The sequence below is a fragment of the Temnothorax nylanderi genome, unplaced genomic scaffold (genome assembly GCF_030848795.1).
Source record: "Temnothorax nylanderi isolate EJ_2023f unplaced genomic scaffold, tnyl_v1.0 TNYL_tig0138_pilon, whole genome shotgun sequence".
Taxonomy (NCBI): Eukaryota; Metazoa; Arthropoda; class Insecta; order Hymenoptera; family Formicidae; genus Temnothorax; species Temnothorax nylanderi.
This window is the reverse complement of record NW_027249200.1, coordinates 247,511-274,735: the sequence shown is the minus strand read 5'-3', so window position 1 is coordinate 274,735 and position 27,225 is coordinate 247,511. Positions and strand designations below refer to the sequence as shown.

The window sequence follows — 27,225 nt, the reverse complement described above, 5'->3', positions numbered from 1 at the left end:
TTAATTATACCAATGACGTTTGCCAAACACGTTCTCGGAGTCTTGCAAGTGGAAGTAACAAATTGCTTAGAAATCTGATCTCATTCGCCGATATTATTTACTACAGAGAACATACTAATTGCGTGTTGATTACGTTAGCCAGGTTGACCAGGTTGGATGAGCTGGCGAAAGAGTCCTGAGCTGAATACACAAATATTCCCAGCGCTGTATCGTTTTCATAGTATACGTTATGTACATATCGGAAGAGCAATATCGTAGTTGCCGCAATAATTTTGCGTTAATTCGAATCGTGCGTAAATAACATGGAGATTGACGTACGTTCATTAATTATGTGAAGACCGATAAATTGAATCCACACGCACAAATCGAACGTGCGTGCAACGTTTAAGCCGTAAAATTGAAACCGTAATTTTCGCCTCTATTTCACGTTTTACAAAAGAAACGAGAAGAAACGCAGCGCTTACGTTTGATTACCAGAGCTAACCGGATTTTGCACGCGCCTCGCAAATTACGAACTCGCGCGTGTCTAATCTACCGTCGTGTCTACCCTAAGCGCATAACACGTCAATAAATATTCGCGCGCGTATGCTGATCGGCGGCTTGCGGTTTACGCTACACGTACACGTATACACATCATACGTGCGCGCGGTGGTTGCAGTGCCACATGACGGTTTCTTGTTGCCAAGCGACACAAGGCGCATGTTTCTCACGCCACTTGCATTCGCGAATGATAGACCGCGAACAATCTCGCAGATTTTCATTCACCGCCGCCGTTCCCTTTCGCATCACCCACATTCACGCCGCGTGAAATACGCTTCAACAAACGATCTTTCCACGGCAATTTAGCCGCTCGTCGTCACCCGAGCTCATTCTCGAAAATTCAAAGGGCAAAGAAAATTTCAAATGCGACCCTATTCAAAGAACAAGATGGGGGGGAATGCAAATGCGCAAGTGCACTCAAAGCTATTCGCCGCGGCAAGGAAAATCGTCGCAAAATCTCGCTTAGAGCGAGAAAGAGAGAGATATTCCAAGTTATCCTCCCTATGTGCACCATAGAGAAATTCTTAATTGGGCAGTGTTCCGATAGGAATCACGAAAGTTTACCAGCGTGTTCTCCGCGTGCTGATGATAATGGCAATCTTCTCGTTCGCACACAGGCATAATTAAACGTACGCCCGGGAAAATACCTGACAAATTAGTCGGCCGACGAAGCAAAACGGAAGGAAAAAAAAATTGAGGATACGAGCGCACAATGCCGAAAAATTCCACTCCACGAATCATCTGGCGCGGCGGGTGCCATTTTTCAAATTTCTAATCGAGTCATGACGCGCGACCCGCGCGACGCGCAGTTTTGCGGGGGAGGGCGACAATAAAATTTTTCTCCGCCCGGGCGAGACTAGACGTCGGGAAATAAACGAGGTGCTCGATACCTGCCTTTCACCTGTTGCACGTGTGTTTCTGCCGCACCGCGGTGTGCAACGACACTTCTGCCTTGAAGCAGCTGCTTCCTTCTTCTCTTTCGCGTTGCGTCTCGCGTTTCCCGCGCGAGTTCTCCCTCGTCTTTGTCGCGCACCCTTGCAGTCGTCGATCCGTCAGTATCGCATCCTCGAGCGGCCGCCCCCGCGGTTCCCCCCGAAATTCCCCGCTCTCGGAATTTATTCCTCGTCGAGACAAGACGGACGGCCGCGAGCCCATTTGACTGCAGCGAAATACGATTCCTCTCGATCGCCTCGAATTGAAATCCCGGGGTTAGTAAATCAACGGGATACGAGTTGCGGACATTTATTTTGAGCATGCTGGTATTGATCGGCGCCACGAACGGTTTCGATTTGTCTGTCTATCATTGGCAGAGAATGACGCCAAGAATCGATCGGGCGTATTTTCTACTCGCGTGTAAACGATAACTTTACACGAGACAGTTTTAATTTTATTGCAGAACGCGTAATGTATGGTCAGATAAGTATCAGTATCTGTCTAGATTAGACATTCACGTTGTATAATGAAATTTGTTCTGAGGACGATAAGATAATTATAACGATCTCGAAATATATAAAAACGTAAAGTTACAATACACTCAATTTTAAGTGCAAACTTCCACTTGCAGCGACAACGGGAGATACATAATTAACACAACATGACAACGATAACGATGAAATTTCCTAAAATCAATGACGGCACTTACCTCTAAGAGGCAGACCTTGATATAAAGGAGACGAAAATGATCATACTCGACTCATAGGCGCGAAGCGAACGCGTTTGTTCGGATGCGCTCTTACTTGCGTGCCCCTCGGCGCACTCGATCACGAATTACAGATCAAGCTGTAATGAAATCTGCTACGTGAAACGTGCGGTGCGTGCGAGCTGGGGCACTCATGTAAGACCACGTGCCGAAACGAGAAAAAGAAAAGAGGGAAAGATGTACCGACCTCTCTCGATGAATACATTAAGCTGCGTTCTTCTTACTAACCCTTAAGTGTTACTCGACGAGAAGTTGGACATCCCAGTTGCTCGAGGAAATTGTCCGCACACGGCTCGGTCGCGCTGTCTCGGCTCAGAGCATCGGGCGTCTCGTTCCGACAACTGGATTGGTCATAGAATCGCGAAATCGCAGGGTCGCGCGCTCGTTATCCGCAAATCGATTGTCATGCGAGCGCGCGGGACCGACGATAAGGCGCGCCCTCGCGATCGGCGAGGACTCGTTGAAGAACCGAGACAACAAGACGCGCCGTGGCGGGCGATTTCCTCCTTCCACATTTGCGTGTCGGACGAGAATTGTAGATCGTAAAGAATCGTAAAACCCCCAACTCCCCACGCCCATAAAAATACATCGCAATGTCGGGGCGGTGCCATTACCGCCGCCCTTCTTTCGCAGTGCAGCATGCGGCGGCAGCGGTGGAATTTCTTTCTCTCTTCCCTTTTTTTTTTCTTCATTAATTTTAACTCGATTTCGCGATTTCGCGTGAAAAAAAGTGCCTCAGTCAGCTGAACCTGCGCGTATAACGTCGTAACTTTATGATGCGTGGTGCGTTATTTTACGCGAGCGAAATATTTCATGGATATCTCGCGTCGCGCACTGAAAAAAAATCGAGATAACGGCGCAAAGTATCGGGAAACGTCGCAATTTACGGATTTTACGTCGGAAAGTAACGTTTCGTCTTCGTCCTCGGATTTCACGCGGCCGAAAATTTTCGTGGAACTGAGAAAAGGGGCTTTTGTTACATATTTCAGCGATGCCGCGATCGATCGCGCGCCCTACACGGGGAATCGAACAGCATGACGGGCCGCGTATTTTTGTCGGTTGGCCCTTACCTCGTTGAATATCACGCAGAAACGACTCCTCCCGTCCAACCGCGGAAAACACAAACCGCGTACGCACGTGCGCGTGCATATATGCGCGCACCCGCGGAATACGATATTTACGCGAATTCGGTATTTACGAGCGGAACGATCGGCCGAGATTCGGTGATCAATACCGAGCTCGTTTGCGCGTTTTCGTGCGAGTTCACTTCGGTCCCCCTCGGTGAATTCGAAATGTTCGGAAAACATTCGAGAGTCTCGCTCGTTAAAGCGGGCTACACACAGAGAGATATATATCGAGAAACAGTATCGTGATACCATCTCGATAAGATATGTCTCAGATCATGTACTATACACATACACACACTGCGATATGTAGCAGGTATCACTTATCTCTACTACCGACAATGAGTGCATGATTTTTGGAGGTGAAGTGAGGTGTCAACTTCACAGTGGCGATTAGCGGGGATCTATCGCGAGATTACTCTACACACTTGAAAACAAGCTGAGACATATCTTAGTATCATTGTTTCGGTCTCTATTCCATCGACAGGGAGACTAGATTCATGTATCGATACTTGTTGATACTTATTGATACATGAAACCTTCGGAGACGTACCTACACACGATGAGACATGACTAATGAGACGGTATCACGATACCGTTTCTTGATACATATCTCTGTGTGTGTAGCCCGCTTAAATCGCGGCCACGTCGAGGAACCGAGCTTTATCGACCGGAACAATTCAATCGCAACGAAGATCCTTTTCCCTTTTTTTTCCCTCGTCGCGCGTCGTGAGGAATCACCGCGCGAATATCTTCTCTTATCAATAACGCAACGGTGATTTTTCGATGGATTTCGAAACGCGTTTGTAGGGCTCGTTAAAAGCTAGACGGGAATCAATTAAAATGCGGCTGTTAAACACCCGACGCAATCGAGCCGAACAGCGAGAGATTCTCGACAACGGCGTAACGCGAGGACATCTCCGATACACGTTTTCGCACGCATGCACGCGGCGAAATTTACGAGCGCTGTGATCCATCGTGACCCGATGGGATAGGTGCCGAAATGCGTCGCTCGTTTTCGACCTCCCGATTACGCGCCGCTGCATCGCCATCGCCCGTCGTCCGTCGCCCGTCGCCCGTCGCCGTCGCTGCAGGTTGCACTGCCTCCCCGCATCGAAATGCAGTCCGAGCGCATTTCCACCAATTACTCTGCCGCATATAAACATTGTCTCTCCCCGACCCCCGCCCCTCGACTCATATCGACTGCTCTCCCCCCCCCCCCATATATGACATATAAATTGTATATCTGTATTTTGTGCCAAACTTGAAGACTTATTGTCGTCTATATGTCGTACACCCGAACTTTGTTCGATCCATTTCGCCCTCCGTCACTCAACGTATCAACATCAACCGTATTGATTGATATGTCTGTACAGCGTGTGTGTCGCATGTCATGTGTGTGTGTATATATATGTACAGAAATTAATGGCCGTTTCGTGTCGTAACGCGGCGTAGCTTGCATGCTTTCTTGACGGTGCATAGGTGATATCCCCAACGCTCACACGCAGATTTCCCTCCATGTCCTCCCATGTCACGTGTCCGTATGAACGTGTTCGCGCATCAGTAAACTACAAAACAGGGATTGAAACCGGAGTAATTTTGGCGAGTTCAAATTTTGGTACCGTAATCGGTGTACGAAAATAACTTCCACGTGTATATTCTACGAGTATAAGGGCTCAGACACAATGAGAAAAATAAGGAATAAGATAAAGGAATAAGGAATAAGGGAATGTTGCATCTCACTTCAGTACACGTACATTAAAGTGAGATGCAACATGCCTTATTCCTTATTCCTTTATCTTATTCCTTATTTTTCTCATTGTGTCTAAGCCCTAAGCCGCGCTCTTTATACCCCGAAGTATCGAGACTCGAACTTGCCGAATAGTTACAGCTCGCAGTTCCGATCCCCCGATCACAGAGAAAACATACGCGTTCGTGTACGTCTGTATACGTGTATACATGTGTGAACGCTTGGATGTGAATTCGTGTAAATGTAAACTCGTTAAGGAGCATGGTCAATCGCGCTCATCGTTTTGAATCGACTTTAAACGTAGTCGCGATTGTATACGTCGCGAAACACGAGCGCAACACTGTGCTTCGACCGTGACGTTCCTTCCTCTGCATCAAGTCCGCTGCCATCACATTTATTTTCGCGTGGTCTCACTTCGTAAAATCGTATCTTCAGAAGCGCGCGAGTAACTCTTGCCCGTTGAAAGAGCTCTCCAAGCTGACGATCGCCGGCGCGATTGTGCACCGTCGATATTTCGGAGAGTTTCGTGAATTAGGAGAATTTGTGGTCTCTCGGTCAGAGATCGAGTCTGCAAATCCGTACACCTCTAAAGATACCGAAGCGTTTGTTTAATTATCGTTTTACGTTGCAATCGAAAAACATCGAAATGATGTAAAGACTAACATCATTTCTAATTGATTACAGATTAATGTTTGCATGCATGCATCCATTTACAGTAACAAATTGAAGCCGGTATAATTTGTATAGGTTCGTATTTCAATATTACGTATCTATGCGAGTATAATCATCATGTTTATTCAAATCGGTGCTGGGAACACAGTGTACATTTGTCCTCGTACGTGGAAAATCGAACCGGTCACAATTATACCGGTTACGATTTTAGATTTTACAGATGGGATTTAGCGGTCGATAGCGAAAATTGGCTCGTTCCCGAATGTAATCACCCGAGGTTATGATTATTAGACGAGGCGCTCGATTGCACGTGCAAGAAGCGGATCCTGCGGGGCCGCTTCTTAACGTCATCGGCCTGATTAAGCCTGTCGGATAAGTGGCGTTATATATGAAGATTGAATTTAATTAGTTAAGGGGTTGCGGCGCCGCGCCGCAGCCAGCGCATTTACATCTCGAGACGTCCATTCCCGATGCATCGCGTTGGCGCAGTATACCACGTGTAGCCGCTCCGGTGGAGTAAGGGCCGAACTAAGCTACGAAGCAAAATATATATGTGTCGCGATGAATTATGAGGGGCTAACTTTACGAGCCCCGGTGTATCCGGTCATAATTTTCGCTACAAATTTTACGATATACCCTGCTGTACAACAGGTTCCGGCAAGCAGCGCTTGTCGGAATTATTACGGAGGATGATCATAGACGAGATCAGATTTGGACGGGAAAGAGAGAGGACGATGGCGAGAGGATGAACGAACGATCTGATTGGACGGGTCAATGACAGACCGGATAGGGAATCTTCTCGAGAACGAGAAAATAAACGCGACGTAACCGACGGTCGAACTGCAAATGTGATTGCTACACCAGGAACCCCCTTACAATTTTCTCGGTACGAACTACGAACGTGACGTGGATCTTTGCGTATATCCAGAAAAAGACGAGGTACCGCTCCTCTCGAAGATGTACGTAGTGCATCAAGAACTATTGAAGTCTTATCGAATTCGTTTTACCGTTATTGTGCCCAGGAATATTGGAAAATAACGTCTTTACGAATAATAACATCTCTCCCCCCCAAGGAATAACGTTTGCCAATATCGCGAGAGAGCTTGGAAAAGGCGTTTGTAAAACTTATATACGAAAATATCAAAGTATTTATGAATTCACATAAAATTATTCCATTTGATTTATATATGATTCGCATTGATCTCCGCGATCTCGTTGCTTCTGTAAATGATTAAATAATGAACCGCCCAGGGTTATTCCATCCATCAGAAAAGGGATCTTCTTCGGAGCCTTCGATGGCCTATGGGGAACCGGGCAAACCATATCCTATTTGGCGCCAGATCAAAGAGCAACAGATACCCAACGAGCGGCAAGGAGCTTAAAAGAACCTGGAAAATCTTTTCAAGGTATCTCCGGCATCGTCACTTTATTTCCCGTCCTCCAATCCTCCATGCAGATAAGAGCGGAGATGTAAGCGGCAGGAATCTTTTGTTCAAGACTTCTTTTAATTACTTTAATATGATTGCAGCGCGATATCCGCGTAGAGAAGTAGCAGGCTGTGAAATTTTTTGGTCAACTTTTATCGCACTTTAATTAAAATATCTGCACGGAGTAATCGAGCGCAAAATCTACATAAACCAAGTTGTTCTTAAAACTAATATTTTATCGTACAAAAATATGTACGGATAGGAATGAGGGTTATTGACTTTACTTTTCGCAAAGCTCTCAGATTAATATCTCGTTTGTAGCACCTTAAACTCGTCGAAGACAGGAAACTTATCAAACTCTCGCAGAATTTTTTGAATCTTTCAAAATCTTGTATCACGGAATATGTAATAGCTTAAAGCTCTTCGAAAGCTAAAGTCAACTAATTTCCGTTCTTCCACGAGCTTGCCTTATCAAATATTCGCGGCGATGCGTGATATGATTTTAAGTTTCGCGTAGAGCGGCTATATGATTACTACGCCTTCGCGGCGGAGCCGAGCACAAGTTGCGAACCTCCATCGGAGGACGAGGACTTCTTGACCACGCGGAAAGCAATTTTCAGCGACGGTGAAGAGCCAGTTTTCCGCCTGTCGGCCGCACGAACGCGTTTTTCCAGGCGCGCACGGCGCCCTGCTTCACGAGAGAGAAATCACCGTCTCTTCTTCGCACCGTCCCACGGCCAAACGGATTCTCCCGTTGCACGCCTTATCACGTAACGTCGGTTTGCGAATGCACCATCTCGTAGACGTAGTAGTAGACGTAGATATAGCCGCGCGAGCGGAATTCTCGTAGTTGCATGCGCACGTTCGGCTTCGAGTTACCTAAACGAAATGTTCCCCATCGTGTAGATACGTGCCCATCTTAATCAAACTTTGACCTTGGTAGCTCGATCTGGTACTCAACTCAGAGGAGGGTGGTGACTTATCCGATTTCATCATGAACGGGGAATGGTACCTCATCGGTGAGTTTCACTGAGCAAGTTTACGACTTGTCAGGCCAATCAGACTCTGCCTCTGTATTGGCACGAGTATATTTGTATGTGTGTTTGTGTGCGTAAGGGAACGTGCCTATTGAAGGCTAAGAATAAAATCTCGAATCGACTCGATGCGCATCAATAAATGGATTCTGCAGTAATAATACGGAAGTAAAGCGCTGGATTAAGTAGTATAAAATGCATTTAAAAAAGTGGGTAAAAATAAATTTTTGAGAATTTTGATTATCACTCAATATCACTTAAAATTGATATGTATTAGCAACACTTAAAATAGCAACGATTTTTTTTTACACTTTGTCTCTCATAAAAAATTGTTTCATCGAAACAAACGAAATTTTAAAAGAATTCGATCGACGTGTTGTTAGTTCTTAATATTAAATCATACACGGATATCCGCACATATAATATTATATAATATTATCATTATTATTTTTTTACTGTTATTTTAATTATAAAGGTCTAGGCTTATAAGTAGTTTTATTGCTGATACCTTATCTCTTGAAGTGTAGCTTTCTATATTTTCGCTTCTATATGTATAGTGTAATTCATCTTACTTACACTCCAATAAAGTTATTATTTCGGGAAAAAAATGAATAGTATATAAATGTGGAAGAGAAGAAAGAAGTCAGTTTGACATAATTGAAATTCTCTCTCTTGCCGTTTCGCGTCCAGGCTTCAGCCTCGTCTGTTCTCGGCACGCATGCACAATGGTAATGCACCTACGTTAATCCGTCGCAATTTGCGAATCTGTTTGTACAACGTGTACGTTGTAAAAGTACAGAATGGGGATGGCATTACGAATGCGATAATATATCGCAAGGAGCTATTATGGAATTCAACGATTCTATTTTCGAACGGTAATTACGCAGTCATATCTTTAACGGCTGATTATAATCTTTCATCCGCGTTTCATCGCGATTGCGCTACATACGCAATCAGAGTATTTATTCAACACAATTGTACTCAATAACAACGCAAGCTCGGGTCCTCGAATCGTTACTTCCTAAGAGCGATCTTTCGTTTACGAGACTAATTCTCGCAAATAACGACAAGCCCGTTCTCCGCTTCCAACTTTGTGTTGAGCTATGATACGAATACACAATTCGGAGTTACGACTGTCTCTTAGCGCAGTCGGTCTATTGAATATTCCCGAGTACAAATGTATTTATTCATCTCAACTTCGTCAGCATAATTATTTAAAAAGTCGAATAACTCCCTCAAGACAAGAATCTTGAATTGTTCCGCTGTATAATTATACGATGAAAAAAAAGTCTTTTTTAACTCAGTTTGTACACGTCATCCTATCGTCCTTTTCAGAGCCACCTACTGCAGCTTTCATAAAAGAAGAGGGTGTATCGCGAAAGAAAATCTCCGTCGTGATTCGTTCCAGCTTCTCGACTGGATTCTGGAACGCAAATTTCGCTGGTGATACGAAACAGCGTCATTGGTGTGTGAAGGAATGCTGATGGAAGCCGTTAAGAAACCGCAACCACTCCTCCCCTATTCCCCCCTTCTCTTCTCCCTCTGGCTTTCCGTCATGTTCGCTGATGTTGTATTCTGGAGCTTCTCGTTTCGTGCGAAGTCGCGATCGATGTCACGCGACTAAATAGAAATCGAAGGATTTTATGGGGTCTCCGTGTCTCGGCGTTGCCGCAATGGCGTATAACTTTACGGCGGTATTCTTTCGCACATGGCGCTATATTCCTCGTATCCTTCTTGTCTTCCTTCTTTTTCCTACCTCTCACTTATTGGTCCCGTGTTCCTTTACGACTACATTCCTCGAGCTCGCGTATCGAAAAGTGCTATTCGCGTACGACGGTTTTCTCGAAGTGGATTCGGCCGGGACTGTTGACACGTCGAAACTGCTCGAAAGGGAGATGGAATCTATGATAGCCTCGGTCTAGCATCTGAAAAAATCTTGCGGATATCCGTATAAGAAAGAAAAATACCTTGAAAGAAGGGCTCATTCTTCTGGAATGAAACTGCAAGAGAGATATAAAGAACAACAATATGGGAAGCAATATTATGCTCTATAAAATGAAAAAATTTACATTGATACATATATATAGGCTTATATTTTTTTCATAATTTTGTTAATGAATTTAATGAAAATCAATAAAATATTTTTTTTGCAAATTGAAGGAGGTGAATGAAAGAAAAACTTGAATTGAAACTAATCGATATTAAGCTTCGGCTATTTAAGAGGTGGCAGAGACAAAGTGTGCTCAATTGCGATACCGAAAAATAAAACACCAGCTCGATGCCTCCGACCTGTGCTCCGACCGACAAAACGATACACTCAATGTGTGTTGGTGGCCGACACATCTAATCGGCGCGTCGATGTGGCGCGTGTAATTAAGAGTGTCGCCCTTAAACCCGTGTTTGCGGAGACACGTTAATTATCTCGAGGCGGATGCATCGAGCATGGTCCACGTGCCGAAATACAAAGAAAAAGTCCTCGAAGAACGAACAACCAGCAACAAGTGAGTATCCGATATCGCGATGTTCGAGATCGATTCGAGAGCCCGTCCGATCGGAAGCTATTAAGAAACCCTCCATCCTCAAAAAGTATCGAACGGTTGCGGTCAAGAGGTTGCCTTTAGTCTTTAGCAGATTTCCCCCCATCTTCGTTGAGAGAATGCGCCACAGCAGGTGCATCGTATTTAAAATTCGCGAGGACGGCAAGTTCTATTTTATCGCGTAGCACATATATCATCGCCATTCGTTCGCCAGTAGCTCAACTCGTCGCGCAACGGTCTGGAACGAAAGCGGAAATTCGCGAATCCGCGAGATCTTTTCGTTTCTTACGAGACGTGCCGTAATCCTAAGGTAGTTTAAGGCAAGCCCACGAGAAGTAACCGTAGAAAAATTGCTACGGGAAGTAATACGACGTGACTCGCTCGCACGAATCTTTCGGGCACAGGGTGCCACCATGACTCGACGGCATTTACGGCTCTCTCCACGAGTTCACGTAGCCTCGCGATAAAACAGATGGATGGATGATAGATAGACCCCACTTTATGCCTTGGGATTTTAGTCTTCTCAAGACACACGATACAGATACAGTAGCAAAAAGTAAAGAAGACAAAGGACGGTAAATAATAAAAAGGGATATAAAGATAGTAATATTGATAAGTGGATAGGCAAGCGCTTTATTATGTTCTCAGCAGGAGAACGTTATTTTAAAAATAATGGGATTTAAAATATATAGCGAGCAAGAATAGAAAAAAATGAGGGACGGTCGTTCGCGGAATGTAATCGAGGAATGCAACCGAAGGGCGAACGATTACTCCCCGCCGTATTGAAATATCCGTGTCGTATTTAGTCCCTCGGGCAGATATGTCGGCGTGTACATCGGTGCTGGCACTTTTTCCAGGTATGCCGGGGAAGAAGAACACGATAATGTATCAATGCTGCCCGGAGCCGTACGTCGACGTCACATTCACGATACAGATACGCAGGAGGACCCTCTACTACTTTTTCAACCTGATCGTGCCCTGCGTGCTGATATCGAGCATGGCCCTATTGGGCTTCACCCTGCCGCCCGATTCCGGCGAGAAGCTCACCTTAGGTAACGTAACTCGTAGCATGCCTGCCTGCACACCAGCCAGACACACCCCTTCCTTTCTTTTCGGTTGATTCGTTGGAATTATTACTGTTCACGTGATATGTAATATATACACAGTATATATTTTAGCTCTTGAAATAGAAGTTCATAAAACAGATAAAGTATGAGGTCACGTGTAAATTTTCTCATTTCTTTAAGACCTTAATGTTTTACAAAGTTGAAAAGTAAATTACTTTCTAACGGATGGAAGATATTTTATTATATTATAAAGTTGAAAACTTTGAAATTAATTCATCAACGGATCATAGTTTATGCATTTATCATAAATTATTACTTAAAAAAATTCTCCTAGCTCAACTTTCAAATTGTGTTTCCAATTAGCGAGTGATATTTTATTAATGAATGGAATCATCTCGTTAATAATATTAATATTATATTATTAATAGAGAACATAATAATAATATTATTATATATGACGATATACGTTGCATATATTACATATCTACACACGTGTTATACGTCTTTATTTTTCTGTAAGTATACTTTCCGTTGATACTTTATACTCTCGGCGCCACTGCTGACTGTCCTACGTTTGTTTCGTTTTGACGACGGAAGGAAAGTAGTCAAGATCGACTCTACTTCGATCACGGACGACCAAACGACGTCGCGCAACGTTTTCGTCGGGCGACTCTCGTGTAACGGCGATCTACACAGCGAGACTCCATTTCTTTTTCCTCTCACGGATCACACGCACACTTTTCCGGCTGCTGTCGTTAAATCGTTCGGCGGGGCTCTCGATGTCTCGAAAGCTCTCGTTTCCGTATATTTATCGCCGACGACGGTGCGCGTGCACTTTCACTCGCGTATCGATTAGTCGAACATATACCTTTGCAATTACACTTAGCCATCAGTAGGAGTTTTATTGTCGCGTTATATCGCTGGAAAAAATAGGAGACTGTTATCCTTCACATCAATTTCGACCGATTTAGGATATATCCTGGTATATTTAGGTAGATAAATCATCTCCTGATCTCGATTTAATTGTGATAAATGGGACGTTGTGAGAAATCTCGTCGCAGACTAGGAGCGGTAGCTTCGAAACAACTACATATTTCACAGTCAATCGAAAAATCGATACTCCTCGCTGTAATATCTATTTCTCACGTGGGGTAATGTCATCTTATTACGTGTCGATACGTTTGGTGCACGTGCGTTTCTTGCGCACCAGACGCCAGTGCGGTCGCCACGTTACCTCGTAAAATCGCAATGTCTATGGGTAACTCCGACGTCTCTCACGGGCTTATACGTCCACGTTTACATTTACGAAGAGTCGTTCGAGGAAGAGTGCCGCGTGATTTGAATTTTGGATACGTCGGGCAACCGGTACATCGCGTTAGTCTGTAAGGGGCGCGCTGCATGTTACATAGCGCACCCGCGTAACTCGACATGTAAACGCCGTCGGTGATGCATATTTTAGAGGCTCCGCGGAATAAGCCTCTCTCGAACGACTCCTTTGGTCCTGCAACGATGGTAGACTATGTGAAATATTACGCGCGCGTTTCCTCCATCGAGGCCTCCACGATGAGCGCTGCACTCGACTACTGGCCGATGGTATATCGACGAATTTTGACGTATTCTCTGTTCGAACACGCGCACATCTGCGGACATCTCCATTTCAACAAAATGTCCACGTTGACGTTGAAGTGTTAAATCCGTCGGGAGTGACAAGTTATTGGTCATGGAGAGTCGAAAAATTTATAATTCCGAGGTGGTCTATCAATCGAGAGAATCGAATAGTCGACCGATAGGGCACCGATAATGCCAGGCCCTTCAATTATTCAGGATTAACACACGAATAACCAGCAGCAATCGCGGCTGGGCTCACCTTACACCAAAACGCCGAATGAACTGCATAAAATGACATCCGCACCCTCGTGAATATTCATGACGCACCGGCAGATCCAATCTCCGGTGCTCTCGATAGCGCATCGGGAAAAGTCGCCGTCTCTTCTCGTCCAAGTTTTTCATGTGTCAGAGATAATGGGAGTTCTCCCCGCGGGGTACTTCGCGCGATTTTCCTAAGATCGCGTGGGAATAGTGAACGGCGCACCGCCGGATTTCATCCATAAAGCTGAGGACCGTAACATTCCGATCGTTTCCACCAATCGATTTTTTTTTTATTCCTATTAACTTTTCCGCGTCTCATGAATCCTCCGTCAGCGGTAGATTATTATTTTTTTTTCTTTTTTCTTATTGATTTGTCTCGTGCGACTCCACTTTCAATCAGGCTTTCCAAACACGCCGGGAACGGGTGTGTGTATAATTTTCGTCTTGTGTCCGAAGCAATCGGCGGACTCGATAAAATCGGGTGAGATATCAAAGCGGGATAATAGAGAGCCGTTCCGCCAATGTATTGACTCCGATTTCAAACTGGTTTCACAATATATGGTGTACATATACCCTGTATATGTACCCATCCGTCGGCGTACGTGACTGTCGTAGTGACACGCGGCCCCAATTGTCAATTCACGATACGCTCTCGATACTTTCTCACTTACCATTAATACTACCTTCGTTCCGCGGTGGCCTCCCGTTATTTTTCACGTGGTATTAGTCGGAAATGCACCTCGGTAATTATGATGGATCCATTACGAGATTCGTGTCAAGTTTCTCTCGGCCGTTCTCTCATCTGTCATATTTAAGAAAACTTCCAAAAGCTGTGGCAATTACCGGGCGATATCTCTGTGCAGGGATGCTATATTTTTCCATTAATTTTTCCTCGGAGACCCCAAATCGTCTAGAACTGTCCCTAATACAAAAACTTGTTACTTAAACACGAACATCGAGCTCTTGTGCTTTAGTTGTTATTTAATTGTCAAATGCGATGTATATATCGTCACACAAAGAAATACATTTCTTGATGTCAACAAAGTATTGCGAATGACAATCTCACTTTGACAAGTCATTTCACATAACCGTGGCCGGTTTGAGAAACGATTTTCTCGTTCGTCGTTTCGCGGGGAATTGAATTGAAATTTCCCTGTAGTGCTTCGGTAAAAACGACAACCCAAAATCGACGTCGAGACCGATGTTCGAAGCTGTTCTCGATAAACGTTACGGTGTTACGGTGTCAGAGACGAACTGGACATAGCGCGCTCTTTACGTCGCGCATTATTTTCGGTAGCTCGCAAAACGTACCGTGAAAATATTTTCTCTCGGAACTGTAGCCCTCGTAGACAGAGAGCCGAGTGCCGAATCGATATTATGCCGCGTGTAAATGCTGATTCAGAGATCGAAACTTTATTGGCTGTTACATTCGGCTTTATTGTGACATCAATGAGTTTCGATTAAATTATGCTATAAATTAAATTACGAAGCAAGAAGAGAAATTTGAAACTTCCGAGTCTCCCTCTGAGATGTTCGATCGAGATGCGGGATTATACAAGATGTTCCAGAACCATTAGCCTTAATTCTTTGACCAACTTGGAGTAGATTTTCCTTTAAGTGAAATGTCGAGGCATTAAATATTACCTGAACTGTAAGCGATGGAAAGTAAAATACTTTTTCCAGTAAATTATTTTTATTGAATTTTATAGTTTAGTTAAAAAATTATAAAGATATATAATGCTCTATGGTGATCTAACGATGATTACTATTTCTTTTTTTGTGGAAAAAAGTTTAGTACATATTTCTCGTTAAAACAACTGTTATTAAATTTAAAATCGGACATTCTGTGATAAACGTATATTTAAATATATATTCGTTAATACCCTTTCACATAAATCGTGATCTCGATATAATAAAAAATATGAATATACGATCGAATGAGATTCACCGTTGTTTCGTTAGAAATTGACAATATTATTATTCAACGTCATGTAATTTTTTTGATAGACAGCAAAAAACAAGCAATCCAGTCATTCTGTCGATGGAAGAGACAAGAAGCGAATGCGACCTCGTATATAAAATACCTCGTATGTGAAAATATATAAAAACGAAGATATATATGTATGAATACGGATAACGTTCGCATGCGCGTTGTGTGTTTTTCACGCTTTCGCGATCTATAAAGATACCGGACGAAAGTTAGGCAAACTATAATCTCTGTGAGTTATATGTGTGTTTATCTATTCGCGGTAGATAAATCTCGCTCTTTTCGTTCTGTCTTCCTCGAAAGCGCGCCGCCTACTCTTTCCTAACATGCTCCCTCTATTTCCTAATTTCTGTTCGTATATCTAAATGCGAGCGAATCTTGGACGCATTGTCAATCGTTATCCCCGACGTCCCACGACCTAATAATCATACTAAAATAAACACCATTAACGCAAGTGCTCGGCGAGCTTTCGGTGCGTGCAATTTGTGCTTGACGTTGCCGACTATGGCAAGTTACAGTGAAGCCTGGCATTGCAACACGGCTGTATGCGAGGTACCTCATTATCGCGTGTCATACTTCATATGGTAGTTCCTGGATATTACAACGACGAAATACGTTCGCGTCCATGCACATGCATTGTGCGAATGCCTAATCCTTAATCATTTGCTAAGCACTAACAATATCTCCTCTGTTTCTTGCCAATCTCGATGATAATTAAAACCAATCTATTTGCACAAAGTTCAACACGAGCCGCGTAATTTAATTGGATAAATCGATTAAATACTTCTATTATAGAAACCAGCTATCATTCATCAAGTTGAAATTAAATTTCCGAGTTTCACCACAGAACGGTTTTTACACAAACGCTCGTTGCGTCAGTATCGTAAAAATTAAACGAGAATAATTACACGTCGGCCTCGATTTATAGCTGGCGCTGGAGTTTCGTTTTTCTGTGTATTTAATAATAGCTCATCAAAGTTAACCAAGTGAAACCGAGAAAGTATAAGAAACTCCGCGTCGCGACTTTATCTAGGTGGATTCGATAGCACTTGCTGCCTTATTAAGGATTCTCCTGACGTACTGTCGCACTCTTTCGCAAAGTTTCCCTACGCCGCGCCGCGCTGGATAGATGAGAAATCGTGAACGAGAAAGAAGACGCGGATAACTTTTGCCGCTACGCAGCCGCTGTCGTTAATCCCGCGAGATTATCTTCACGTGCGCGCCGACGCAATTTCTGGTGACGATGTCATTAGAGTGAACAGGCAACTTCTTCGATGCCGATTGGTACTTTCAACTTTTGGTGCACGCTCTTACCGCCACAATCGCCGATTTTGAGCGTGCCGTTCTGACATTTTACGGAGTTGCCTTGTCAGCACAAATTTCTCGTCGATACTAAACCAAATACTTCTTCGAGCAGCTGTTTATTGGAATGTAAATCTATCTCATGTATTATCAAAAACTGTTACATTCCACAAAATACACAAATTCACATTTAACAACATTTTAATTGATATTTACCTGTAAAGAGCCGTACATTTCTAATCATTCGGAAAATACGGGAGAAGAATCAAGATTAATTGAGTTTTAAAGGCGCTCGTTCTCACGAACTTTTCCTATGAATTATTCTAATCTGGTATCTTGGCTCCATTTTGCACTTCCCAATTCCCAGAAGAGAAATGTATATAGATTTCCTCAAACTTACCTTGCGATTCGAGGTATTCTGCGGTACTTAACATCCCAAGAGTCTAATTCATAGGAAAGATGTTACCACGAGAATTAGACGAGCGAGTGTGTCTTGAAAATTATCGTGATTACCGTTACCCTTTGTTGGCACGATGCGATGATATCATGCGTAAAAGCTCAAATATATTACGCAATTTAATTTTAATTTCATGCAAATAATCCACTTGAATTTCACGAAGACGACAAACATGTATTACTCGTCGTTCCCTTAATACGGTAATTAATTTTTTTAATTTTATTGCTGTCTATAATACAATAAACCGTTAATTCTAAGTGCTTTACAGAACGTGGAATGCAAAGTACTTTACAGAATGCAGAACGCAATGCACTTATTGTTAGTATAATACAAGTATAATAGTATTCCGCGTGAAAGAGCTCACGTAACGATGAGCAATGTTATATCATTCGGGTGACCAATAAAGCGTCAACGTCCGCGACCCAGTTACAAAATTTTTACTTGGAAAATCTGTGGCAATTTCAACCACAGCTGTCAAGCGTCGCTTTATGAAACCGGTGAAGTAAATCCCGGTGTCGCAAAGACGGGACTTATGACGGGTGAAACCGGCAGGGGTGCAATCTACTGATGGGTTTTCTCCAACGGAGCACCCGAAACTCTTGCGGTATCTTTTCATAGCACTTTCCTTATTTCCTCACCTCTGTCCCATTGTTTCTGCTTCGTCTTTGGATTTCCTTTTGTCTTCGACGAGCCTTTCGCCATTGTTGCTTCACGTCATTCGTTCTTCTTTGACGTTCAGTTGAGCGCGCTTTAAAACCCAAGTAAGATATTACTGCCACTTAAGACGCAAGAACCTCGTTCTTCTCTCACCAAAAATTCCAGCAACTCGGTAAAATGGACGGAAACGTGAAAATGATGCTTCGGGATAGTTTTCCTTGTCCGAACTTGCTAATGTTCGGCCGATCATATTATATTTTAACATAAATTTTAATTAAATCCAAATAAATTAAAACCGCATAAATTTGATGTTAACATACATTCGAATTACCTCCTGACAACATAAAATCCAAATAATTTGTAAAATACCTGTATATTATAAAGATCTGTAACATACTTTACATAAAATAATTTATAATGTGCTTCGAGTGACTTTTTATCGAGAAATTTTTGCCGTGTACATTCGATTTATCAAAAAGTTCCATTTCTCCTCGCCCTAAACCACATCTTCCTGTTTCTGGACATCTATCTCCTCCATCCCGTAATTAATCATTGGCGAAGTCCAGGATATCTTGCGTGGATCCGCTCTAACGTCCGACAGAACTTTCCTTCGCGAGGATCACACGGAGGATTAGGGACTTTGGAACTTTCGGTGGTTCACGTCACATTTATCTCGGGAATGTCGATACATCCTGGTCATTACAAATTTCCGAGCATCGATAATAATTCCCACATGTAAACCTACGCGAATCTAATCCTGCGACGTCCGTTGACTCGTGAAAATAAGCATAAGAATTATTGTATGATCAAACGTTAGCGTAATTTAATCTTAAATATGTATGATGCACAGTCGTTGAAGTTGTTTTTATAGCGCTTAAGGGGATACTTGATTTTAATTGATCGAACTGTCAATTAAAAATATAAAGTGGCATCATTTCAAATTACACGACCACTCCTGAGCGCTCTGAATATAGGTACTATCTCTTAACAACAATATCGCGTCAACTACACTTGGTTATGTTTAAAAATGCGCGCAAACGAAATTTACATAACATCACGCCGCTATAAATTCTGATAGGGCGGGGGGGAGGAGGGGCTCCGTTGTGGCCGCTCGCGAATTTCATTAACCGGATAAATGCGAGAGAAATGCGTGCGCTGCGTTGCTAACTCGCCCTTGTTGAGAGCTGTGTTTGATTGAACATTATCATGACAAAGGGTACGACGTGGGTGCCCATGTAACCGTTCTGCCTCGCCCTCTTGCCAATAAACGTGACGTCTTTTATATAGACATAAGAATATAACAGAATTTAGTGTAAGAGGAGAAGAAAGTAAATTACATGCATACATACACACACACACACACATCCACGTTTACACCATACTTTGAGTTTTCTAAAAGATGAAAAATATAGGATATATAAAATATACGGTAAACAGAAATGTATATACAAATATAAATACAAAGGTAATGGAAGATAACGATACAAAATGGTAAAATGAACTTAGAATGAAATGTATAATGAATTTATATATATATATACGAGGTCGCAAAAATTCGCAAATAATCCATAAATAAATAAAACAAAGTGGTCTACCTGCGAAATCGAATAGCGATAGTAAGAATGAATGCCGAGAGATGCCTGGCATCTCCCAAAGGCATCATCTTACTCGAGAACAAGTGAGCGTTTCGTGCACCGTTTCGCTAGGAATGAAATTCCATTAAGACTGGTTGCATGATTCCCGCGGCGGTTATAACACTTGTTACGCGGAGAGACTCGGATGGGAAATCAACTGAAATGAAGTTATAGTGAAAAGTCTGAAAAGTTCTGCTCTTTGCGATTTATTGCGATTAAGCGGGACGCGACGCAAGTCGTAAACTTGTTGTGTGGCAAATTTCAGAAGCTTCCCACGTGGCAATTAACGGGCAAATGTTGTACCATTTTGAAATAGAAAAGTACTCGGGCAACGTGAAGATACTTATTGTTAGTTAGAAAAGTTATAATGATTATTTAATCAAACGCCATATTTCTTTTGATGCGCTGGAGAAATCTACATTGACTGTTTTTCGGTATTCTTTATATTTACGCAAAAGGCAGTAATACGCTGCATACATAAATTCAACGACGGGAACTACTATTAAAAAAAAATTGTCGCACAGTGCCAGCTACGAAGCGCTCGAATCTACTTTAACTCTTTATGTCAGAAATTTATCATTGTTTTTCCTAGATATATCGACTAGAAGAATCTTGGCACTTGTTTTCCTAGTATCCGCATGAATAAGTACATACGCAAACATTACATATTATTTCGCATAAATATACGATGGCCGTGATTTGCAATAGCTGATTTAACAAATATTTCTCTGGCACATTTAAAGAAAACAAGTCAATCGACGACAAAATTAAGAAACATTTATTCTATAATAGCAAATAAACAATATAATTCAATATTTTAATAACTGAAACCTTGGAGAATTATTATACGTTATGACGAAATTATAACGAAATTATAATAAAATAAAACTCATAGAACTGAATTTTCTAAATATTTTTCAATGACAATTATATGATTGTTACAATGATCAGCACATAGTATAAAAAGAATGTATTAGACATCAGAGGTATCGAAAATTTGCAGAAAATTTTTTCTTATAGTGTATAAAAATTAATTTTTCATCTTATAATTGTTATTATCAGTCTGCATATTTTCTATCGGCAAACTTCCACATCTCTGGAATAATAATCTGTCATGTGCGACGTGCGAAAGCAGCTCGTGCGATCAGCGCTTCTCGCCTACAAGTCTCTTGGATGGTTTCGAAAAAGTATCGATCGCGCACGCGTTCCGGTATTCCAGCGAGCGCTCAGGTCTAATAGCAAGGAACTAATTGGTCAGCCTTCCTCAAGCTCCGCGCCTTCCCCCGCTGACCGACAACCCCCGATGTTATTGGCGGTTTGCCATCCACCGCGGACGCACCTTGTCGCGGTTTATGTCCGTCGATCTCATCGAAATACGGTGCTCTCATTCGATCGTATCTCACTTAAACGTGCCATTAAACGAATTAAAGTGCAAGTGAAAAGTACAAAGAAGAAGTTGCTACCGACCTTAGGTATCATTGAAGGAAAAATTCCTCGACTTACACGATCTTGAAACGCTCACGTTACAGGCTCGCGAGACTTCCGAGATAAATTTTGCGTTTTTTAAATAATTGGATATTTTTAAGACATGCTCATTTATGGTATTCTTTTCACTACTTCCAATTTTTCCGAATCGATATTGTGTAGCCGACTTTAAATATCATTAAAGAAAAGATTCCTCGACTTACACGATCTCGAAATGTTAATATCGTAGTCTCACGAGACTTCTGATCAATTTTGCGTTTCTAGATAATTGAAGATATTTTTAAGAAATGATCTTTAAAAAAAAATCTTTTTATTACTTCCAACTTTTTCACCAATCAGATAATATCTACGATATATCTATAATTTGACATAAATTGTTTATTAATCGATTGCTCATGGCTCAGTTGCGCGCGTTTCCAGTTAACTTCGTCGACTGCGAGATCGCGAGATTCGTTCCGGAAGCACCACAGCGGACGCGTCGCATATTTTATTCTTTCCGATTTGCGAGCGACAATTTAATGACGACGGCAACTCATCGACTGGCAGAATGAGTCCACTGTGCCCCACAGCGAAGTTTCATGTAACTTGATTACGTATACATGTATCAAGCTTAATGACTCATTGTCAAGTCCCTCGCGCTCCAAGAGCCATCGTAATGCTCCGAACTTGGGGAATTAACTCGCGACATCACGGTTTGTTAGTTTCGTTCAAGGAATATCACGTGATTTCGCATGTCCTTATCAGAGTGAATAGGGACAGGTCATCAACGAAAGTATAATACGGCCCGATTATCTTTAGTTAGTTATCTTTTTATATACGTAATGATATCCCATAACAATAAAGTAATAAAGTTTCTCTTTCTGTCACGCATGACACAAGCAATAATTAATTCAGTCAATATATAAAATATAAATAAGAAGGCTAATTTTTCAAATAACTCCTAGCTAAATTTTTAATATCTTGACATAATTCTACAACGAGAATTTTAGTCTTTAACAACTTTATTATTGCTAAAGGTGCAAATTGTTACCTCCCATAAATATTACATTTATACTTCTGTTCCTATATACCATATCCTGCACAGAGTAATAACCCTTCAATTAGCATTCGATACTGAGTTCTTAATCGAATTATTCGGTTCTCCATGAATTTATATGACAATTCCGATTCTACCGGACCCAATCAGTTTGCGGTCGGACCGTCCGTTTCACGCGGACAAGAGTTGTCAATCGCTCGCAGAAGTTCCCAATTCTGGAGAGGAGCGGTAAGATAATCGAATTTTGCTGGTCACTTTGAAGGCTGTTACGCAGTAATGGAGTTGCCGGCGACTTAGGCGGATTCACCAAAGTCGCCTAACGTTGGGGATCCTTCGCAAGTACAGCGGATCTCCGCGCTGCGCGCGTCCGCTACACGTTCTGAACTTTGCGAGCTAATCCCACCCTTGGAAATCCTGCCGGGGGCGAGTAGAATCTACATGGAATACACGGGATTCGATTGTTCGCGGTCGTCCACACTTAATCATGCGAGCGAGCTCACAGACATGTCTTGTCGAATGTTTGCGCAGAGTCGCGTAATTCGCGCGGTCATCGCACAGATTCTATCGGATCATACCCGACATTCCCTCGTCGTCATTAATATCACGTCGTAATCAGCGAGTTTTGGTTCATCCACAAACTAGTCACTTCTGTATTGATGCAGCGGATTCTCGCCATTTTTCTCTCGTTACATTTCTAGCGAGTCTGTCAGGAATTTACGTATAAAATACATTCTTCGTACGACATTGTTCTCTAAATAAAACTACAAATCCAACGTAGCGTAAAGAATGCGATAAATAATCGCTGAAAAAGTTGGTGAATGTTAAATTTTCACATTAGTAGAATCGCATCGTTTAAACTATACGTACTTCTCCGTGGTCGAAAATATGGAGATGTTACGGTATAACTTTACGAAAAAAAAAGTCCATAAATCGCATCCCAGTTCGATCTGGGCTCACAAATCAGCAGATATCAATCAGCAGATTATGTTACGAGAGTGCGAATCAGAAATTGAAACAAACTCAGGAAATTTCGGACAAGGGAAACTCGGAAGTCTGACTTGCATTACTCAGGGAAGTCGACAGTGATTGTACACACGATTTTATCTCGATCTCCACCCCCTCCCCCAGGCGTCAACGGCCTAATGAACTCTAAGACCCAATCTAGGTGCCCTAGAGATCCAAGGTAGCACGTTAAGCCCGCGCGTTGCGACGCAGTGTTGATGTTTAATTTTTTGGACCTGTTCAGGAGTGACCATTCTGCTGTCGCTGACAGTTTTCCTGAACCTCGTGGCAGAAAGCATGCCGACGACTTCGGACGCTGTCCCTTTAATAGGTACCTATGATTGTCAACCAACGGTAACTCGCATCTGGCAAGCGTGTTTTTACAGTGTCTGTACATACATTCGTATGTGTATATATATATACCCGTGAAACGCGTAGGGCGCGCCGCGATATATTATCTAACGATGGCTGTATTTATTTAACCATTACGCATATTGGCAATATACGTTACCAGCGATGAAATATCATAAATTATTTACAAATGTCGGGTGGAATAAATGTACACAGACTATTAAATTGTTCTTCCATTCGCTGTCAAGAAGGTACTCGACTCGGAATAAGTGAATCGTTAATAATCTCAAAGTAACCCTATACAAGGATTCCACATAAGTCTTTAATTAATTGCTCACTGGATGATATAACGGCGCGCCCTGTAAATGTACCTTCGCCTGTTTTTGCGCAATTCCTAGAAAACCTCGACGAGAAGTAACCAAACAGTAAGGCGGAAAACGAAGACGACGGATTACAAAGGTAGTCTAGAATGGCAAGTGGATCGGTCCTATCGTTCGGGGTAATGAACGCTCGAAGGCAAGCTTCGCGAATCAGGCACACCGAAAAAGGGCAGCTCGATTACTTCTCGAAAGAGCTAGCGTGTTCGGGCGACCTATCGCGCCAACAGGCTGCTCAAGCTCGAGTCAGAAACGTGGTGGGAAAATAAAAGATCGTCGTGGGAGTCAGGATTATACGTTTCCTGAAAGTCGATAGCTCCCTCCCTATTCTCTGTCCTACCTCCCACGACTTGTTATCCCGTAATTTTGTCCCTAATTTCTTCCGCGTGGCCCAGGGTCACGCTTAATTTAGATAATTGCATTATTTCTGCGCGAGATAAGGTTGTTTCTTAAAGCCACGCCGGAAGCCGAGTAGAAAGTTAGAGATCATCAATCTCCGCGTTGTTTCGCGGAATTATTTGTGCGACGAGTTTGTTTAAGTTCCGCGATTACGAGCCGCAATCCTGTTTTATTTCGGACGGGACGGGACGCTGCTCCTCCAGGCGCGTATCACGCGAAGAAAACGGCTTCTTGTCACGGCGATTCCGGAGTGTATGCCGCGCGTATAAGTTTGCACTAGTGTAGAGCGTCGAGAATGTCGCGAAGGATCACCGTGGATCAGCGCTAAAAGCTTCCAAATCCCACCACCGGTTTATCGCATTTTAGTGGTACAGATCCGCCTTCTCGTCGGAGAGTGATACGAAGAACATCCGATCTCTGTTCAGACTTCTAACCCATTAAGCTTGTCCAATTGAATTTTCCGTTTAAACTCGCCCAGATGGTCCAAATTTTAATGGAAAGAAAATGTTTCTCTTTACCAAGAAATTCGACAATCACGAGAAAAGGCGATTACGCTTTTACCATTTTGTCTTTAGATCTTTCTCATATTTTTCCTCCCGGAGTAAGAGAACGATAGTGCGTCGCGAACAAATTGAGAAATATAAAACGTTGCAATTATTGTTTAAGTACTTTAAGTGAATCGTTCGATCTAAACGAAGTTCAATATAGACAATGAACGATACTTCGCCGTGAGATTCTGGAACGCGTCTTCTCCCGTCGGAAAAGCTTCTTCAAGGCATAAGCGGATTGACTGCGTATCGTAATATTTAGATTGTCGCAATTAAGATCCTAAATGGATCGTTCGGAAATGTCGTAAAATAAAATCAAGTGATATCGGACGCGAATATATTTACAAAATGCCGCCGGAAACGATCTGTTCGCTAAGCAATCACACGCCCAGCAAACGCGCTCATTCGCGAACGACAACACGGGACAGGGCTCCCTAGGACCTTTGTACTCCCTATGTACAATTTTATTTTTACACTTGCATCGATGGTGACCGTTATGTCGGGATAGCAAGCAGTAAAGATGTGAACGTCAGAAATAAAATCCGAACAAACGAGCTGAACTATGTTTCCGCCGCGACGTCAGCGGAAGGGGCTAATAAAATAGATGACGAATTAGTTTTACGATCACAAGAGCGCTCTGTAGTACATCGTCGTAAAATTAATTTCTACAATTACGAGCGGAGTTAAATGGGACTTTAGAGCGAGTCTCGAGCGATATATCATATTTATACGTGTAAAACGCGTGATCAAGACACGAGGACACTCACATCTTTGATTCTTGCAGTACCGAGTTAGTTCGTTTAGTTCCTGCGACGTGTCCCGAATGATTTGTTTCCACATGCAATATCCGTGTACAGTGAATTCGTTTTTCGATTTCTCCTTTTACAATGTTCTAGGCTTTGAAATCTTTTTTCGTAGAATCACATATATATACGTACTGTTGTAATATGTTTTCCATCTAAATGTCCCACACACACACACACACACACACACAAATGTCTCCCAATATAAACCTGTTTAGTATTCGCCCTCAATCAACAGCGTGCTAACCGCCCAAAAAAATCACAAAATAATCTTCAATTTGGTGTAATTTGTCGTATTATTTTTTGTTACTGTATTCTCTTAACAAGAAACATTGTATGATGTATAAAAGCTTGATATAAGTAGATAATTATAATGCAATACTACAAATTTAACTTAATGTTTGCTAAAATAAATCCAATCTTTCATAATACTTGCGTAAGCAGCGTGATAAAGTTATCGAACAGCAACGAAACGTATAATCTTGATAATCCTGTAGCATAAAGATGATCGGCTCGCTTCGTTTAAAAGAAAAATATCAGAAATAATAATCAACTCACGGAACGATGGAAGCCGTTGAGTTTATGTTGAAATTATGTTGAATTAACTCTTGCAGGGATTTATTTCTACTGAACGACAGCGCATATTTCTAATAATGCAAAGCACTCTCAACACATAGGTTGAATTAAAGCGCTTTTGCATTTAATTGCGTTAGCCATTCGCTACATATAGCCGTAAATTATCGCGAACAGATGAGATCCGGATGAATATAAATCTAGAATTCGTATAATTCGAGAGATTTTCGAAATGTTTACTCAAGAAATTTCAAAATGTATTACAAGTGATACACTTTTTTCTTCTTAATTTTAACTTTAGCCTCGATTAAATTAACTTGATTTAATTCTAGTTGTTGTTCTCACCTCTTTTTATATCATATTTCGAGCTGTATATGACAAAAAGGGAAATTTTATTTAGCCTAATTAGAGTTAACGCAACACATTGCAACATTGCCGTTCCATGCGACGACGCGCGATGCAAAAAAAAATCCATCGATTTCCCAAAGCTGGTCCTTTCTATTGTTCAACGAGAAGAAGAAGAAGAAGAAGAGGAAACAACGAGTACCTCCACACACACATATGCATACACTCCATGCAATACACACGGGGAAACGTTCTCATTATGTATTTTCTTTCCTCTGGGAAAGAAAGTTTAATTAAAGTGGCTGAGATAAATGCGCTGTGCGATGCATCTTAAAATAAACCATCATGAGAGCGGCACTAAGCACTAAACGCAAATTCGTTTAGGTGCTATTTTGTTCCCGCAAAATGCCCTTTTCCATCCTTTTCAGGGCCATTCGATTGTCCCGCCGTTGTTCCATTTCCTTCAACAATCGAAAATGTCGTGGAGAATCACATCTTGTTGCCAAACATCTTTATTTGGTACATGAAAAGAGCAACAGGGAAAGAGAGA

General features: G+C 42.3%; 1 protein-coding gene across 3 annotated transcripts in view; it reads left to right on the top strand.

The window, feature by feature from the left end:
* Nachralpha6 (nicotinic acetylcholine receptor alpha6) overlaps positions 1-27,225 on the top strand; it is a 226,232-nt gene that overhangs the window by 126,864 nt on the left and 72,143 nt on the right. For 2 of the 3 annotated variants that reach the window (XM_071714290.1, XM_071714288.1), the window contains exons 7-9: positions 8,156-8,231; positions 11,641-11,835; positions 23,524-23,610. In XM_071714290.1, coding sequence (XP_071570391.1) covers positions 8,156-8,231; positions 11,641-11,835; positions 23,524-23,610 — 358 coding nt within the window. The remainder of the gene's footprint in view (positions 1-8,155; positions 8,232-11,640; positions 11,836-23,523; positions 23,611-27,225) is intronic. The other variant, XM_071714289.1, reaches the window with a different exon arrangement.